At 41.7% G+C, this 18,974-nt stretch overlaps 1 protein-coding gene across 1 annotated transcript; it reads left to right on the forward strand.

The window, feature by feature from the left end:
* The first annotated feature begins 2,135 nt into the window (after window positions 1–2,135).
* On the forward strand, window positions 2,136–17,746 carry kmt5c (lysine methyltransferase 5C). Its single transcript, XM_036589759.1, has 9 exons — window positions 2,136–2,441; window positions 5,640–5,772; window positions 8,120–8,285; window positions 8,617–8,726; window positions 10,667–10,830; window positions 11,014–11,033; window positions 11,210–11,346; window positions 11,595–11,752; window positions 12,167–17,746. The coding sequence occupies exons 2-9, from the start codon at window positions 5,660–5,662 to the stop codon at window positions 17,581–17,583; spliced, it is 6,285 nt and encodes a 2,094-aa protein (XP_036445652.1). The 5' UTR covers window positions 2,136–2,441; window positions 5,640–5,659; the 3' UTR covers window positions 17,584–17,746.
* Window positions 17,747–18,974: the final 1,228 nt, after the last annotated feature.

Genomic DNA, 18,974 nt, shown 5'->3' on the forward strand with positions numbered 1-18,974 from the left:
CAAAAGAATAGGAATCTGAGGCGACAGTGGACACAGGCTCACCCAGACTGGACGGCTGGAGGTTTTGAAAAACGTCTCCATTTCTCCAGATGGTAGAGTCGGGATGTGGAGTAAACAGCGTGAATCCATGGCCCAACTTGGCTTGTATGAGCAGTTTGAGCTGGTAGTGGAGGTTTAATGCTGGCGGGAATGTTTTGTTAGAACATTTTGACCCCCATAAAGGGGATCTCCACAAATTTTCCAGAATTTCTGCATAATTAAAGGATTAACGTCAACGAAATCATTTAGTGTTTTGGTGAGAATTGCTTCTGGATAAGCTTATAGTGGTGGTGATAGGAACCAGACGTCTAAATGTCCCCTCACAGGAAGATATTGCATGATATGATTATGATTATGCTGCCTGATGTCTGATATATTGATTCACTGACAGTAGTTATGCAATAACATTTTGGTCTAAAACATATTTTAATCCATTCATGGTACATGAAGGGTGTTCTAAGGCATTATAGTCCCTGAAGGAAAACTTGATTGACCACTAATTTACCATAATCGACATCACATAAACTCAGACAACTCGTAGTTTCACAGGTGGTTTTGGATAGTAAGTGAAATGGCTGCATTTGCATGGTTCCTATCACCACCACTGTAAAGAAACATAAGTCTGTATGTAAGCAAATGAACCGTTTTACCTCAAGCCACTCAATTATAGAGAAATTTTGAAAAACTGGTGGAATTCCCCTTTAATACTGGTTGAGCGTTGTATAAATGCCACAGTCTATATGGGTCCTGTTGCTGACCAGGTGCGTCCCTTTATGGCCACCATTTACCATCTTCTAATGGCCACTTTCAGCAGGATAATGTGTCTCGCTGCGAAGCACAAGCTATCAAACTGGCTCCATGACATGACAATGAGTTGAGTGTACTTCATTGGCCTACCCAGTCACCAGATCTGAGTCCAGTAAGATGGGTTCTCAACCACCTTAAGGCCCACCTATTCATCACTATACAGCAGGAAGACCCACACGGAAACAATTTCAAATTATTTTTGCATAAAATTTCATTTTTGGAAAATTTTCAACATCAATTTTGAGTGCAACCCCAAATATGCAATATGTCTCAGTGTACTTAAAATATCAACAGAAGTGGATTTTTTTCTACACACATTTTTTGACCAGTCGTCTCAAGTGAACAACTGACAATTCAGGGTGTGTGTGTTTTGTTTCTATTGGCAAGGGGTAATATTTTAAATACTGTGTACTACTGAAAATGTATTTTTAGTGTTAAGTCAGTTATTTTTCTCTGATTTTTATGACAAAATGCCATCCCCGGCCCACTATGAACCGCTGGTCCTCTTCAGTATTGGCCTGAGGCACCACCAAAGGGTGCTCGAGGTTGAGAAACCCAGCAGTTGGGCGTTTTTGGGAGAATGTGCAGCTGACAAATCTCCAAGTATGTGATGCGGTCATGACTGCATGGTGCACAATCTGTAAGGCAGAGGTCATCAGCCCTTTTTTCTGCAGAGTTTAGTTTCAACCTGCATCAAACACTAATGCATCTGATCAAGCTAATCAAGGACTACTGTAGTAGTTAATCAGCTGGAGCAGGTGTGGCAGATGGTGGTTTGAACTACAGGCCACAGAAAGGAAGATCTCCAGGACCAGAGCTGGAGACCACTGAACTAGATTCTGCAGAAAGGTAGATCTGAGAGTTTGATGACCACTGTTTCTGATCCCCACTGCCCTGCACGTTTTACTGCTTTTCCTGCTTCAACACACCATCTTTCACTCAGTAATAGGCTTTTAACAAGCAGATCAGCTGGATCAAGTGTGTTGGGAGCGGGGAAAACACTAAGAGAGTGCAGGACAGTGGGCCCCCAGGACCAGGCTTGCGAAACACCGCTCTGAGGAACGCGTAAAAGCCCATCACTGCATGAGGAACGCCGCTCCTTACTAGCAGTGTCCTTGTGGTTCAGAGCATCTTGAACCCCAGAAAGTGAGGCGGGGCGAGTCCCAGTCCGCGGACGGCATTAACCAGCCGAAAGCCGTCGAGCATCAAATGAACGCGCACGGGCCCAATAGGAGTCGGCCGACTCCGCGAGTCGACCAATCAGCGCGCGGCCGTGGACGACGGGGATTGGTTGAGCTCGCCTCTCCCTCATTCAGAGTCCAACTTCCAGCTTTGAAAAAAAATTCGAAATATACAAAATAATTTTAGCCTTTATGAAGGTTTAGCGCAGCTTATATCGCCTCGTTTTATTCGTTTAGGGACTACACAGTGCCATGACGTTGCCAAAGAGGACCATAAGGTGGAATATGGGGGCTCCCGAGGCGGACGATAACAACAATTGCTAGTCGGAGAGCTAAGCTAAGCTAAGCTAAGCTAAGATACCAAATATTTCACTACGGACGAGCCGATTGAGGTTTTGGACGAAAGCCCGTCAGGTAACTGTTAAATCACGTTTGCTTCTCGCTGTGTGTGTCTGTGGAGCACCGTGCGGTTTGTCCTACTTCTGATAGTTGCACAGATTTATAAATAAAAACGTTTTTGTAACGTTATGCTGGCGAAGCGAGGCCAGCTGGGCTTGTCGCTGCAGCGGCAGCAGCAGCAGCAGCAGCAGCTCCTCCCGTTCACTCGCTGGAAAAATGACCACAAATGTGATCCTGCAAACGCATTATAAGTTTATTACACAACAGCCTGGCTGTGTGACTGCAGGCCGCCGTGTTGTTTTGTTTATCATTGCTGTTTTTAGTCAACAAGCCACTGCTAGTTTCGTGTATCGCACTAATACGGACAGCTTCTTGTTTGCCAGCTTCTTGTCCGAATTTCCCCGTTCCACCTTAAATGGTGCAGCAGTTACGTTCTGGCGCCCGAAGCGAAAGTATGTAACTGCTGCACCATTTAAGGTGGAACGGGGAAAATTCGAAGAGGTAGCCAACTTCACCCTCGTCTAACAGGGTCACATAACGGTAACTTAACTGGACTGGAATTTGTTGACGTTAAATAAATGGCATGTGTGGAGTTATGCATAAATTTGCTGCTCTGTGAACGTCATCTGACTTTAATCTTTGATTTTTTGGTTTGCGCCTTTTTCTAAATCAGTGGTCACCACCCCTTCCCTCCCCTCCACTCCACTCCCCTCCACTCCCCTCCACTCCACTCCACTCCACTCCTGCAGGGTCAGTTCCAACCCGCCTGATCCAGCTGATGACAACATGCACAAAACTATCCAGGCCCCCTTCTAATCAGGGAATTTACCTAAAGCTGCATGTATGGCTGATTTTAAATAATCTCCAAAGAAAACCATTTGCAGTAGAGTGGGATGCTGTGGAGCAGCCTGTGAGGTCACCGTGCCCGATGCCAAGTGTTGTTTGAATTTTTTATTATAACCCACATAGTTCAGGGTTGTTTGAAGTGGAGATATTTCACCTGGTAACCTGATAGATTTTGTGTTAGTCTGGAGTGATGGATTCAGTGTTCAGGCCTCAAGGCGGAAGAAATTGATGTGAAAGAAATTGGAAAAAATAGCTTTATATACAGAAAACAATTGCATTTAAATCACAGTCGCAGTATTGACCACAGTCCAAGTATTGGGCTGTGGAGCAGTGGAGTGATGAAGCTCCATCCAGTACCTGAGCAGGAGTGATCCAGAACTAATCACCCAACATCAGTACTGGACCTCACTAATGCTCTTGTGGCTGAATGCAGTCAAATCCTCACAGCGGTGTTCTAACATTTGGAAGTGCAGGTGTCTGCACACGTTTGGACGTGTAATGTGGATCAGATCTAGCAGAGTTAAGGTTGGAGCTGATCTGTGCAGGAAGGTGTGTCCAAACACTGAACTCAGCTGTCACTGAGTTATTATGGCGTCACACTGCAGAGCTTGTCTATAGAGTTCATGGCTGATGTAACGTCTTATTGAGATTAAGGCTCCTTGAATGTATTTGATTCAGGGCTGGGCATTGTGGTGATATGTTGTGTTACATTTTATTATGTTACATGACAATATTCTCACTTGCATCATAATCGTGCTGCGCTTATGTTCAAGTGATTGCTAATATTATTTATTTATAACTATTGTTGTTTTGAAGTGCTGTGGGCTGCATTATGTGCATTAATAGTGCTACAAAATAATAATAATAATAATAATAATAATAATAATAATAATTATTATTATTATTATTTTAAAAATAGTACTGCAATCATTTATAATTTATTATTATTGTTATTATTATTCATATTTTAAAAATAGCCCTGCAATCATTTATAATAATAATAATAATAATAATAATAATAATTGTCTCCTTTTTTAAACATTGTCTTAAAATGTCTTGACAAATGGACCGAAAGAAAAAGTTTTTTCCTTCTCCTGAAAATTTACCATTTTGTTTTGACAGCAACAATACTATTTTTAAGCACATTGTGGATATCAGATCACTGTCAAACTGCATATTTCATTACAAAGAGACTATAATTAATAGGGATGCATTGATATTGAAATTATAGGCAAATGTCTGCAGATAGTAATACATAAGCATTTATAAAATATTAAAAATTGGGACTAAATCCACCTGGATTAGCAGTACAGTAACGTATCTGGGGGTTGCAAAGGCAATAAAAACATGCAGATATTTTAGCACAGTAGCTCAGCATCACCTAAACAGTCTTATAGAGTACAGTAAATACATTGACTCTATCAGTCAGATCTGTCTGATGCTGGTATTTTTAATCAAGCTGATGCAGATGTGATTTCAGTATGATTGTGCATCACTAATAATTAATCCGTTTCTGTGAAATGTTGAATAAAATCATGAGGGCTGTGTATTGGCAAGAACCTTGGATACGATATGCATCATGATACAGGGACTAGATTCAGCATATAGCGATACTGTAAGCAAGGTGATATATGTAATTTTAGCAAAACTGTCATAGTGTAAAAAACACACCACTGTATGCATAAAATCTGAGCAAAAGAAAAAGTTCTGCATTTGTATTTATGACAGTCCCTGTAACATCCAGCATCACAGCACTGCTTGTGTTTCAGTGGTGTGTCGGGAGGGTTTGGTGTAACGAGGCTCCACTGTATACATCATATTACAGAGGCCTTGTTCTGACATATTGTTCTGCCCTGTCAAAATGTCCGACCTCAGGGCGTAAATACAGGTAGCTCCCTACATAAAAAACGTAGGCAGGGCATTTTGACAGCTTAAATCACACGGAGCTGAAGTCGGCTTCCTATTCGCCAGCTTCTTGAGTTTTCCCGGTCCACCTTAAATGGTGCAGCAGTTATTATTACAGTGCCTGCGGCGCCAGAATCCAAATTCTGCACCATTTAAGGTGGAACAGGAAGCTGACTTTAGCCTCGTCTAAATCTCCTGATCAGAAAATGTTACCAGCATTAAATTATTAAATAGGATATTCTGATCTCTTAGTCAGGGGGTAACTAGTAATATTAAGCTGGACAATACAATAGACTCTACAACAGACCTCAGATCATTGTATTCTTAGTTTTTGATAGTATTTTTGAAAACATATAGAGAGAGGGAGAGAGATATGTATGTACATATGGATATGTGCACACACACAAGCACATATATACATTCTTTTTCTGATATATATTCTCTTTCTGGATTCTCTTCCAGCATGTGGATGGTGGGCGAACATGGAAGGATCCTGTAGAATGAGTGTGAGAGAGCTGTGCGAGACGGATGATTTGGCCACAAGCCTGGTGCTGGACCCCTTGCTGGGGTTCAGCACCCATAAGATGAACATAAGGTAGTGTATTCACTCGTCATCAGCGTATATGACCCCATCTCACTACTTATATATAAGCTTTTGAGCACATGTTAAATTAAAAAGCAGTGAAATAACATTTCAGTAATTACATGACAAACAGAATTACTCTTAAAGAGGAATCGCACCACTTTTTTAGGAACTTTCTGTATAATTCCACCATTGAGATGTAAACAGAGTGATTCAGAGTGGTTTGGTGTGAAATGGTTCAGATTTCTTCACAGTGGTGGTGATAGGAACCAGGGGTCGCCATGACTACAACACAAGCATAGACACTTTATTTACCATCCAAAACCACCAGTGAACCTCCACGAGTCTTCTGAGTTTATATGCCATGTTGAAGATGGTAAAATAGTGAAGAACAATCTGAATAAAAAGGCTTTTTTGGAGACCATTTTAAATTATAATGCCCTGCGTATTCATAACCATGTAACCATGTGTATACATACACACACACACACACACACACACACACACACTTATATATATGGATAGATGGATGGATGGATAGATAGATAAATAGACAGACAGACAGATAAAACTTAGCCCAAAAGGAAACTGCAATGTCACAGTGTCACAGTAGCAAAACATATGCTATGTAATATCTATCTATCTATCTATCTATCTATCTATCTATATATATATATGGCATATGTATAGCTACCACATTGCAGTTTTTGGGCTGAATTTTATCTGTCTGTCTATCTATCCATCCATCTATCCATCCATCTATCCATCCACTTAATAACTTTCTGTGAGGGAGCTGTTAGAGGTGGACATCTGGTTCCTATCACCATCACTGTGAACAATTGCAAAAAGAGTATTTTGCACTAAATTACTCAGAATTCCTTTGTTTACATCTTATCTGTTTAATTATGCAGAAATTTTGGAAAATAGTGGGGATCCCTTTAAGTTACAGCAGGTTTAATGCCAAGTCTGTTCAACCGAAAAAAAAAAGAAACCGCAGATGGTTTAATTGAGTGAATTAAACTCTTAATCTGTAATATTTTGTAAAGGGAGGCTAAGTGAATTCAGATCATCTAACTTGGACCTGCTCTCCGTAAATACTGCAGCTTGTTAGCTTAATGATAATCATTACATGGAAGGGTGTGTGTCAAGTGGTGCTTGCTGCACCATGTAGTGCTGAGGGCTTCGCGGCAGGGTAACCTGGGTAAAGCACAGTTTGGAAGCTACAGGTATGTGTCATTAGAGCAGCTGGGTCACTGCCAGTATCTCACTTTATTAAACCATAGATACATGCAGTACTGCTTTGTTTTTGCCCTGTGGAGTATAAAGTAATACTAAAGTAATTTTTCTAGTATCAGGTGCACTTCTTTTTTTTTTTGTTATTCAGATGGTCATTATAAGGCGATACTCAATGTTTTATTAATCTTTAATGAAGTTCCACTGCAGTGGCACTGGAAGTGGGGGCACAGCAGCATCCAGAGCTTCCAGGAATTTTAACTAAAACTGCCAGAAAATTCTAATAATAAAATTAACGCACTTCCAAATAAATTATTTGGCAAGAATACGGTGGAGTTTGTATTAGCCTCTCATGATGCAGACTACAAAAAAGCGACACAAAAGATAATTTCAGATTTCTTTTTCAAGAGTCTGTTCAGAATCTAAATGCATTACAGAAATGCAAAATCTGTTTTCGGCTGTGTCTTGAATTTTGGTTTCAGCAGGGATTTTTCATTGTGGTGGATCACCATCATAATCTAAACTGATTTTTTTGCAGATGCATGTATGAAATGATTCTAATGTTATGCTAGTATTATATTAGCATAGAAAATCCCATATTAACTGACAAAACTGTATAGCATTGAGAATAAACTTGCACTAAAATGAATGTCCAGAATGCAGTAAGGGGGAAAAGTAGTGACCAAATCTTGCTGATCATATAGCTGTTCATAGTAATTTCAAAATGACATAATGTAATTATTATTATCAAGTAAATAATTTATTGTTTATTATTTAATAACTCATTTTTTTAACGTCATAATTTTTTGTTGTTCCCCAAATACTTAGTGTGTGCACTCACCAAGACATTTTCATCATATGTTTAATATACTCAGTGAAATAAAACTGATTTTTCTTCTGATGCTGAACTGAAATTAACACAAACCAGTGATGGTTCGGTTTCCACCAGTTCAGTCCCTGAAAACACTGACTGCACCATCAGCTTCAGCCCGACAAGAGAGAGCAAAATGATCCTCTCGATTAGCCAGCTAACATTAGCCATGCAGCAGCTATTTATGTCTATTAAAATCTGTAATTATTGTTGTTAAAGTCTATTATTAAAGCTTTGTCGCTTGTGCCTCCTCAGCCCTCTTCCAGAGATCCGACGGTGGGGCTACCTGAGAGAGACTCTGCTGCGCTTCAAGCGCACCAAGGACTTCCAGGCCACCTTCGATGCTCTGCTAGATGGAGAGTGGACCAGTGGCTACTTCACCAGCCTGGGAACCCACCGGCAGGAGCTCCTGAGACAGCACGTGCGTGAAACCTCACTTTCTCTTTCCTCAGCTACTGAGGTTTCCTCATTAACCCGCGGTTGTGTCACTGGTTCGTCAACTTAATGATGATTGCTTGCTGCCTTGTGTCTGGCCTGTCTTTAGAGATTTACTGCTGACAAAAAGAAGCGCGCAGTCTCTGTTGCGCCCAAGGGGAATTCTGCATGATCTGGCACTGAGACATACAGCGCACCTCAGTGCTGTTTCTTTTAGCTTATGTGTTTAAGTGATTATGACTGTGTCATTAGGGACTCATAATGACATAGCTGTGTTTAGTGTTTTATTTTTAAAATATTGTTATCTTCTCCTTTAGATGTATCGGTACCTCACTGCTTTCCTGTTGGACAGTGGAGTGCAGATTGAGTCATGTGACCGGTATTCCTCAGAGACCAATGGAGCCAAAATCACAGCAACAAGACACTGGTGAGACTCCAGTGTCAGACAGTGTCCTGACTTTTTTGTGATTCATTTCTGAACAGTACATATGTTTTTGTTCCTGGAATAACAACAACAGCCCTGCATATTATAGTATTTTCTCTGCTAGCATAACCTATTGAACTGTGGAAAAACTGAAAAAAAAACCTTTTTAAAAATTTTTTTTTATTTAAATTCAACACAAATCAGAATCTTTTGATAAAAAAATGTGGGTTCACCTGAATAATTAAAGTATTCACATATTTGTTTGTTGCTTCAAACAAAGCATTTAATCACAAAACTAAAAAATGGCCATCACTTGGATGTAATATTAGACTATTAAAAAAATCATCCACATATTGTTAGCTGAAGTCTGAATACAGCCACATTCCCCAGTTACAGTTTCCCCAGTGTCCTGCCTTAGCTTTGAACGATAGAAGCAAGAGAAGTTAGTGAAAGGTGGAAAATATGGCAAACACTGTTTAAACAAAGAGTAACATTAATTTCTTTGCCTGTAGTTTTGACTGATAAATGACATTCAGGTGAAAAAGCTCAGTGTCCTCAGTCACTTGAGACAAACAAGCGACTGCAGACCAGCTAAACAGTTTAGCAGATTTCAAAGACACGAAAATAGATGCCAGTTCATACGACTTCAGTATAAAACATCAAAATTATTCTGAGTCTTTGTTTGCCTGTTAAAGTTGTTCCACAGCTTGGAGTCATAAGTTAGCAATGCAGTATAAACTTGGCTGTTCGGTAAACCAGCTAAACTTATCATGAAAACGTGTCGCTAAACAAAGATGTAAGAACCTTGAACTATATCGACGCTGCTGTCTGGGTAAGCAAAAGTCCAGTCAGATTAATCAGTCTCCTCTAATGTTATAGAACATCTCTCTCTTGCGTCTTTGGGATGTCCATCTTAAAAGGCATTAATACGTGTTTTAAACTGTTTACAAATTGACAAAACTGCAGCATTTAAATAAAAAATGAACTGTAAAAAACAAAACATTTTAAATAGAGTTGGAAACACTAACAAGTCATCATAGCCTAAAACAGAGAATTACACATGGACCAAGTGCTGATAACTAGAGGTGGGCAGTATGATGATATTTGTTGGTGTCATTATAAATTCTCACAATATGCTTTTCCGAGCTTACTGTGGATATCATCAGTACTTAAAGCATGCATACCAACATGATTTTTTTTAAAAGAGAGCATAATTAGCTCTGTTTAGCTGGATTTAGTGCAGTGCGGAATGTGAAGTGTTAAATAAATTTGAGTTTTTTGTATTTGTAGTATTTAATAGCACCTTTTAAATGTGGCATTAATGTGTTTTTTTTTTTGTCTGTTCCAACTTATCAAAACCTCAGAAAAAACAAATATCATGATGCATATATATTGAGTGAATTTCTTGAAGTGATGTGAAATTTTTTGACATATCGCCCACCTCTACTGATAAGAATATACATATAGATAGATAGATAGATAGATAGATAGATCAATCGATCACTTTCTTAATCCCAGAGGGAAAGTTGTCTTATTACAGCAGCATAAATTAAAATAAAGAGCAAAACAAGAGCAAAAGTATTGCCTTGCGCTATTATACAGATGCATAAATTGATTTAAAGATATATAATAAAATATACTAAAACAACCATAAAATATAATTTGCAGTACAAAAATAAGTAGTAAAATCATTTAAATATAATGCAGGTGACAATGCAGTGGTGCATGTCACGTCCAGTGAATGAACACATGTTAATAGTTATGTAATACGCCTGGGTGTACAAGTTGCGCATGTGTGATTGTAAATGTGTTATCAATTAGAATATCAGAACCAATAACCAAAAATTCCAAATGAATACAGGGCAATTAGCTGAACAGTGTAGCTCACAGATTTTTTTGTTCAGTCGTTTTGATGAGTATGTGTGATTTATGGATTGTTTCAGGTCTGTTGGAGAGCGAGTGGAGGTGCTGCAGGGCTGCATAGCTGAGCTGAGTCCGGCAGACAGTGCTGTACTGAGGACAGGAGTGAATGATTTCAGTGTTATGTACTCGACGCGTAAGCAGTGCGCACAACTCTGGCTTGGGCCTGCTGCCTTCATTAACCATGGTGAGAGCTAGACACATACGTAATGTACACATGGTACACATTCTGTCACTATAAACGCTGCATGTGCAATGTAAACACATAACTAGTTATTGGTGGACTGGTTGGTTAGAGTATGAATGTGATACACACTGAGGCTTGTTCGCTTGTGTTTACTGGTATTTACTTTCTGTTTCTCGGTTGAAGACTGCAGGCCAAACTGTAAGGTAAGATATCCAGTTATTTTTTTCCTCTTATATTTGGACTTTTCCAAAGGCAGATCCTCTCTGTACCCCACCAGTTACGCTTAAGCCATCGGAGTTAAAGTGTTAAAAAAATATTAGTGTCAGGTGAAATAAACAGCACATCCTTTCTTCTTGCCCCTCCTCGTTTCCTGTGCCAGTTTGTACCTGGGGACAAAAACGGAGCATGTGTGAAAGTGGTCCGGCCCATCTCACCTGGGGAGGAGATCACTTGTTACTATGGCGACAGCTTTTTTGGGGAGGACAATGAGATGTGTGAATGTTGCACCTGTGAGAGGTAAGGTGACACGAATGGGTGTGGATTAGAGCTGTCTGTGCCAGGCGCATTGTATTCATATCAAAATTTGTCATTAATTTATTTGTCTATTTGTGTCAGTTTATTCTATCCAATTCCAGTTAAGCCTCTTGAGTGTGCTTTTAAATTCACTTTTAAGATGTTTTATTTTGACACCTGTTGTCTCTGAGGTAATATCTATTTTAACATGTTCTGACAATATCTCATTCAAACACATCACTTTTTTTTAGGAGGGGAGAAGGATTCTTCAAGCATAGACTGGAGAGACTTCCGGAGTGGGTAGGCCCGAGCGATCCATTAGGCCAGAAATATAAATTCAGAGAGACTGATCTGCGGCTTAACCGAGAGAAGGGGAACGGTACGCCATTTCTCGCTGTAACCAGTCCAGGTATTTGCTTCCAGATAACTATTCATGATTCAGTACATTGATGCAAATCTATATTTGAGTGGTTTTGTTCAAAACTCATTATAGACCATTTTTATGATTTGTACTATCGTACTATGACTATTATATACATTGTTGGGAAAGGGCTTTACAAATACAAGGAATACCAATGCTATATTATGGTTTATACCACCTTTTATTAATAGAAGTGTGTTTTCCTTTTCAAAACCATTTATGTCAAGGTGTTTGATATTTAATATTGGCATGTTTAGAATGTGTTAAAGTGAATTTGAATTCTAAATCATCTCATTCTGTAGACATTAACTTTGATCTTGCTTTGTTTATGCTCTGATTTGAACTGGCTGTTTTTTGCCATTTAACCCTGCTTCTAACTCTTTACCCTCTCCTGTTTCTCAGCTTGCTCTGTGAGGAATTCCTTTTCCCAGCAGATGAAGAGAAACGCCCCTACAGTGAGTAGTAAGATGACAAAGACTAAGAAGTGGAAAAGGGAGGAGCGAGCCAGGCAGGCTGAGAAGCGGCGACAGTATCTCCTCATATCATCCCTGCCTCATTTCAGTCTTAAGGACTTAAGCATTTGCCTGTACAATCACAGTGTGGACTTCCTCTTAAGCTGTAAGGACCCTGCCAGCAAGGAAAGAGCTCTTCTGCAAAGGATTGAGAGTGAGAAACCAAAACTGGAGTGGAGAGACAACAACAGACTGGACCCTCCAGCTTTCACTGATGTTGAACTAAAGGGAGGTGAGGAAGGACACGACAATTCTAATGACTTATTGGGTAACGAGACTGCTGCTGATTTGAACTTAAAGCCCTTCAGTTTAAAATCAGTTTCGAGTGCCTGTGATAAAGGCTATCCGAAAGTTAAGGGACGGAGCGTTGGTGCTTCAGCAGTTCGAGTTGTTCATCAGATGGCTATTTCTTCAAGGACCAGGAACATGCTTCGCGGCCGCCTGAGAGGCGTCCGAGCCTTTGACCGATCTAAACTCTCTACCTTAAATAAAAACAGAGTCAGGATTATCAGACAGACGTCGAAGCTCCATACGAGCAGCAGAGGTCATCCACGTCAAAAGGGACGTAGCCATGGGGTCAGAAAAGGCCTCAAATGCCTTTCAATTAGAGGTGAAAAGCCACTTTTCAACAGAGGATACACTAGTAAAAGTAAAAATAATAAAGGCAAGACGTTACAATCCAGGGTCTCGCGGATGATTGCAAAGGAGGAACAGCGTGGCTTAGGGGATTGTCACAAGGAGATGGCTGACAGCGAGAAACACATCACCAGCTCTAGCGCTGCTAAGGAAGGGGATTTCAGTTCCCCGATTGCTTCAGAGACCTCAGGGGAGAAAGAAGAAAAACATAGACCTTCTGTTGCTTCTGGCACCCTCGATGTTACCTCTTCATTGCCCCCTTCCTTCAGTCACTCTCCTGCGTCTCTCACTTCAGGGGTGATGCGTTATGTAAAAGTCAGTCTAGTCAGAGTGGCTGTCCCAGGAGAGCCAGCAGCTGGTAAGGCAGATCAGGGACAAGCAGACAGTGAAGATAGCACAGATGCTACAACAGCAGCTACAGGGCCGCAGAAATCAAAGTGCAAAGGAAGTAAAGGTATGGCTAAAGCTGAAGGTAAGAAAGGGGTAAGGGAAATGTATTTCACACCAGTAGTCATGGGAAGTGCAGACAGGTTGAAAGTGACATGTGATTTATCAGGTAGTAGTAATGCTGTTACACCGCAACATGCTGAAAAAGAAGTGCAGGATATACAAGTGGGTAACAAAGGCAATAATGACGGGCAGGAAATTGAGGGAAAGAAAGACAATAATGATAAAAAGGCTACGGTTAGTTCTGCTAATGCTGGCATTGAGAAAGCTTTGAAAGAGGCTGATGAATTAGTGACTGGTGTTAAGAAAAGAGGGCGTGCCACGAAAGGTCATACAAAGAGCGTGAAAGGCACAGCTGAAGAGGAAGATAAGGGAGAGAGTGGAGTTGAAAGGCAGGGAGCGGAAACGGGCCAAAGAGAAGAGATTTTACAAAAGAAGACAGACTTTTTGTTACATTTTGGGAGCAAAACCGTTGCGATAAAGGAGGCAAGAGTCTTCTTGTCCGATATTTTCAAGAGCTTTGGCAGCGAGATGATCAGCCATGAACAGGATGGCAAAGGGTACAGCAGTGTACTCAGGAATGTCTCCCGGCGAACTCAGAACAAAGAAGACAGTGAATATGTCAAAAGATTGAGGACCCTTACTGCTGATAATGAGCGGAAGAACCTGAATATTAGCAGTGATTCAGTGAAGAAGAACAGCGAGACAGTCACTCAGAAAGTTGCCCAGAGTAGCGTACAGACCCCGCATGACCAAGGAGGAGCACAAATGACCAAAAAGAAAGGGTCAGAACTTACTCCACTTTCCCTGGAGCCAGTCTCTCCTGTTAAGGGTAGTCTGGACCACAATTCCCAGAGCAGCATCCCTCTGAAGAAACGGGCATTTCGAGAGTCTCTTGAAAATGATCCCGACCAGGATACAACCGTAACTACAGTGGAGCCCCTGTGTGCCAGTAAACGTGTGGAGACCACGATGGACAGTCTGTTACCTATGTCTGAAGGGAACAACAGTGTTGATAATGAAGGTCAGATATTACCTTTAGACTCTGAGACTGTAGGATCAAAAATGCGCACTTCAGCCAGGCCGTCTAAAACTTTAGCGCTAAAGAAGCTACACTCCAGAAAAAGCCGAACTGCTCAGGCTAGACTAGCACAAGACCATACCAGAATACTCAGAGACAGAGGTAGAACAGGTAACCTGCTGTTAGAGAAGAGACTGGGACTTAGGAAAAAGACATCTAAAGTTACATCTAAGTTGGGAAGCATATTAGAGTGCGATGTAGTGCAAGAGATGCCTGAGGGAATAAAAGAGGGACAAGATGGCAGCCAAAAAGTGGCGCAGCAAATACCAGTACAGGTTGAGCACAGGACAGTGGAAAATGCAGACGCTAATAATGAATCTGCTGCAGAATCTGTTAACACAGAGGATGAGCAGAGCTGTAACTTAAAAATACGTTTGAAGAGAAAGAGGGGAACGGAATGGGAAATGGAGAGTGGACCCAAGGGGGATAGTGCAGTTGAAACAAGAGGCCCAGAACAATGTGCAGATGAGATCGACCCCTTTAAGGCCATTTTGGATTCTGTTGCGATTTTAAATTTGGAAATGGAGAGAATTCGGGGTCATGGAGAAGCAGACAAGAGTGTAGGATTAGAGCAAGCCACTAAAGCTGTGCAAGACGTCTTGGAACACTGCCGAAAAGAGAGCACGGTCAAGCCGAGGAAAAGACGTAAAAAACAGCTACTGTTGTCTAGCATCAACAGTGAAAAGCATACTGGTGGGCAGCAAAATTCTGTTCAGGGTAGAAGTGAGGTTTGTGGGGGGCATGAGCGACAGAATCTGCTTTTGAAAAATCTCAAAAAGGAGTCAGACGTTACTGACATCAAACCGCTGCCTCTGATTAAGCTGCGCCGCAGGGGCGAGGGCAGATGGGAGGTGGAGGGCGGCGAAGCTCAGAAACAAGATGGAAACAAGGGACCAGGAACGTCTGTGCTTAGGGAGCCAAGATTGCTGCCATGCATCCCTCCTGAGAGGGCTAAACTGGGAGAGATGCCCGTCAATAAAATAAAAGAGGAAAGTCTGTCTCCTTGCCAACACCGGGCAGTAGCTAGCAATTATGACAGGTTTCGGGAGTTCTCTAAAGGTGCACTAAATTCAGAGCCTTTACCTCTATCATTATCTCTTTCACCTTTGTCTCTGAACTCTCCATATACCGAAGGACTGACGGAAGCAGCCCGTCTCAGTAGCAGCTTTGATTTTAAAGGGAGAGGTCAAGAAACAAGTGCACCAGAAAATACTGAAAGGGCAGAGAAGCTTAGGACAGGGGGCGTTATTAGGACCGAGGGTAAAGACAGGAGCGAGGTTTGCTTGAGTCACAACTTATTACAGATAAATAAAAGCCTCTCTAAACTTCAAGCCATGAGCCAGCACCCACCATCAGAAAAAAGCATACCTGCTTACACAAGTGGAACTACCTCCTGTCAAGTTCAGTCCAAGCCCTTGTCCCCTCCCACGTCACCATTCACCACGGAATGCACCTTTTCAAACTATTCAGAGGACATTTTAGACTTTCAGTGCTTGAATCTTGAAGGCTATGATCAAACACAAGCACAAAATGCGTTAACAGATTACTGCCCTGGTGAACCGCATAACACCGGATCCTTTAGTAGCCCCTTTTCTCAAAGTCCAACAACCGATGGATGGAATCCTGAAACCCCTTACCTCGGCTCCTCAAGCCCAGGGAGTAGCTTTAGTACTGCGGAAGATCTGAGTTTCCCTGATCTTGGCCTTACACGAGACGAAGCACCATCGTTGAACAGTGGACCCTACTTCTCTTCCAAAGAAAAGACATTTTGTCCACCAATGAGTTCAGTACCAGTGAAAGATCTTGAAAGAAGTCAGTTCTATTCTGATGTTATGCTGTCAAAACGTAATGTGATTCTCCAGACCAAGGAAGATTCTGCAACGCCACTCTGCTTGACCGATAAAATGTCAGGCAACCAAAGGGACCTGATCATGTTTGGTGCGTCCTCAAACACAAAGCAGACGGTACCACTCCCCTGTCGCCCACAGTCTCAGGATAAGTTTCTTCTTGATAGCTCAAGGAATCTGTCAGCACAGTCAGACTTTGGCAAAATCCAAACAAAGGACAAAACTAATGGGCCCCACCACTTCCTTAGCTCTGCTAATAAATCGCAGCCTCTTTTTTTGGGCCAGTACGTGCAAAGCCTGTACAATGCTGGATCACAGGGTAACCCTGTTAAACCCTTCCACTCCCTTCATACAGGAAGCAAAGCCTCATGCTCAGAGTTTCCAGGGCCTCTCAACCTTGGCAGTGCTCTCCTCCGTGGCTACGAAAAGAAGCCTGTGCTTTTCCAGAACCCTAACAGTTTGGTGAAAACGGAAGGAGGACATGGCCAAAATATTTGCAAAAGCTCCAGCAAAACTACAAGTGCTGTGAAAACCACACCTGTTGGAAAGCCACAAAACCTTAGGGTTGACAACAATCCCACCGTTCCTGCTGCATTTTTTTCTTCTAGTCCGAGTCCTCAAAGTCACAACATAGCCCACGGTAAAAATATGAGGCAGGATAAGCCTCATGCTGTGGTAGCCCCCAGCCAGAACTCCCAACTCCCTCTTCCCCTTGACAGAAGTCAGCTGTGCTTCTCACACTGTGATCCCTTAGACATGAATTTCAGCTCTTCACTCTCCCCTGGTGTTTCACAGCATGGCAGTCCACAGGTGGGCTACAGGGATTCTGCCACCCAGGATGTCCCGGTGACCAAAGCTCAGCCATCCTCCTTTGTGTGCAATCAGTCGGCTCACCCGTCCTACGTCGTAAACTTCACCGGCGATCACTCTGTTACCCTGAACTACAATGACGACGGGGAGTGCTTGAATTACTCTTCATCAGTGCCCACGAATTACACTTACCATTGCCTCATGGAGCCTTCCGGAACCCAGGGCCGGCTCATTTTAGAACCGTGCGGCCCCTCGAACATTTCACATTCTCCTTCTATGGCTAGCTTTGCAGGATCTAAAGGCCTGGCGGAGCAGCCAGGCAAGGATTCTCAGCAGCACGGGCAGCCTGGGTGCCATTCGGTTATTTCCCATCACTTCCCGTCGTCTCACTCGCAAAGCACCTCTCTGACGGACCGCAAGCCCAAGAGACTGAGGCTAGTGGTAACTGACGGTACAGTGGACCTGGATCTGCAGTACACAGATTAAATGAAGACACTTTTATGATGAGTTTGGTTCCTAAACTGATATTTATGAATTAATGACAATATGTTCTCTCTCTCCCTGTCTTTCTCTCTCTCTCTCCCTCTCTCTCTCTTTATAATCTAAAATATATAAAAGTACTTTTAAATGCATTGTGCTTAGCATTTCTGATAAGCTTTTGTATTTCATGTAAAATATTTAAAATGATTATTTCATTGGCACCCATAATTGATTGTGTGGTAGGTTTATGTAAACCATTGCAGTTCTCATAATAGTAGATCAGATCAGCCACATGATGGGGATGTTATTCTGTCTTGTGGATCTCCTTTCTGCACTCCATATGCTCATCTGTTTCAATGAATCGTTTGTTCACAAGGATGTAGAGCTTAAGCATGTATGGCATGTTGAATTGGGTCTGTTCATGGACCAAGGTAGGAGATACTTGTGTTTTTTTTGTTTTTGTTTTTTTTCGTTTTCTTTTCCCTGTCAGCCCTACTGTGGCAAATGAAACTGAGACGTCAATAATGCACAAATGAGTGTGCAGCACGTGAAGAGTGAGTACATTAGTCAGCCTGTATTCCAGGCTGGTTCTTCTGAAAAGATATTGGTCTGACACACAGGGCAACTCCATCAGCTGCAGCCAGGGACTACATAAGGCTGTTTTTTTTAAACACAGATTAGGCCTTGGCCTGATCACTACTTTCACATATCTGGTTTATCATTTTTTTAAGACTCAAACACTCTAACGTCCCATTTCAATGCTGTTTTTAACCTCTTAGATATGCGTCGCCCCGGCATTACACAAGTGGCTCCTTATAAGGTGTGAAGGCGACTGCGAGGGGCAGACATTTTGATTGTGCTCGGCTAGGTTGGAATCAGCCTTCGTATCGGCTGGGGGTGGGGAGTTTTAATGCACTGTACAACTGCTTTGTCTGGCTGTAAGGTGAATTGCCTTTTTTTTTGGTGTTAGCTGTGTAGCTTTTAGCTTGCTAACTAGCAAGCTAGCAGAGGAAAGTGACAGTCATATCAGCAGTCTTGTTTAACAGATGGAGTATTTTTCAAACTAAACCCCGAAAAATTCCATGTTTTGTAAATTTTTTTTGTTTAGAATTTCTGAAAGTTGCCTTTCAAAAAAACTGGAATATGGCACCCTCGCACTTCTGTGGTTCGCCCTGTAAAGCCTGAACCAGTAATTAAAAGGACTTTTTTTCATTTTTTTGCATATTAGACAGATTATACAGGCACAAAAAGAAGGTCTGGCTCGATGTTTAGGTCTCTAATGCAAACTCAACATTATACTGATAAAGATATGATGGCAGTAATACATTATATGGGGGAAAGTTGTGATGATTCACTTCACGTCCTTTACCAAGTTTTGCCCGCATTCTCTTTGAATA

Source organism: Colossoma macropomum, unplaced genomic scaffold (genome assembly GCF_904425465.1).
Source record: "Colossoma macropomum unplaced genomic scaffold, Colossoma_macropomum, whole genome shotgun sequence".
In the NCBI taxonomy this organism is placed as follows: Eukaryota; Metazoa; Chordata; class Actinopteri; order Characiformes; family Serrasalmidae; genus Colossoma; species Colossoma macropomum.

Excerpts from the sequence above, each read along its gene's own strand:
- kmt5c (XM_036589759.1), top strand. The coding sequence starts at position 5,660 with ATGGAAGGATCCTGTAGAATGAGTGTGAGAGAGCTGTGCGAGACGGAT. Across the intron at positions 5,773-8,119 it reads ACCCATAAGATGAACATAAG|CCCTCTTCCAGAGATCCGAC; the intron begins GTAGTGTATTCA and ends GTGCCTCCTCAG. Across the intron at positions 10,831-11,013 it reads TGCTGCCTTCATTAACCATG|ACTGCAGGCCAAACTGTAAG; the intron begins GTGAGAGCTAGA and ends TCTCGGTTGAAG.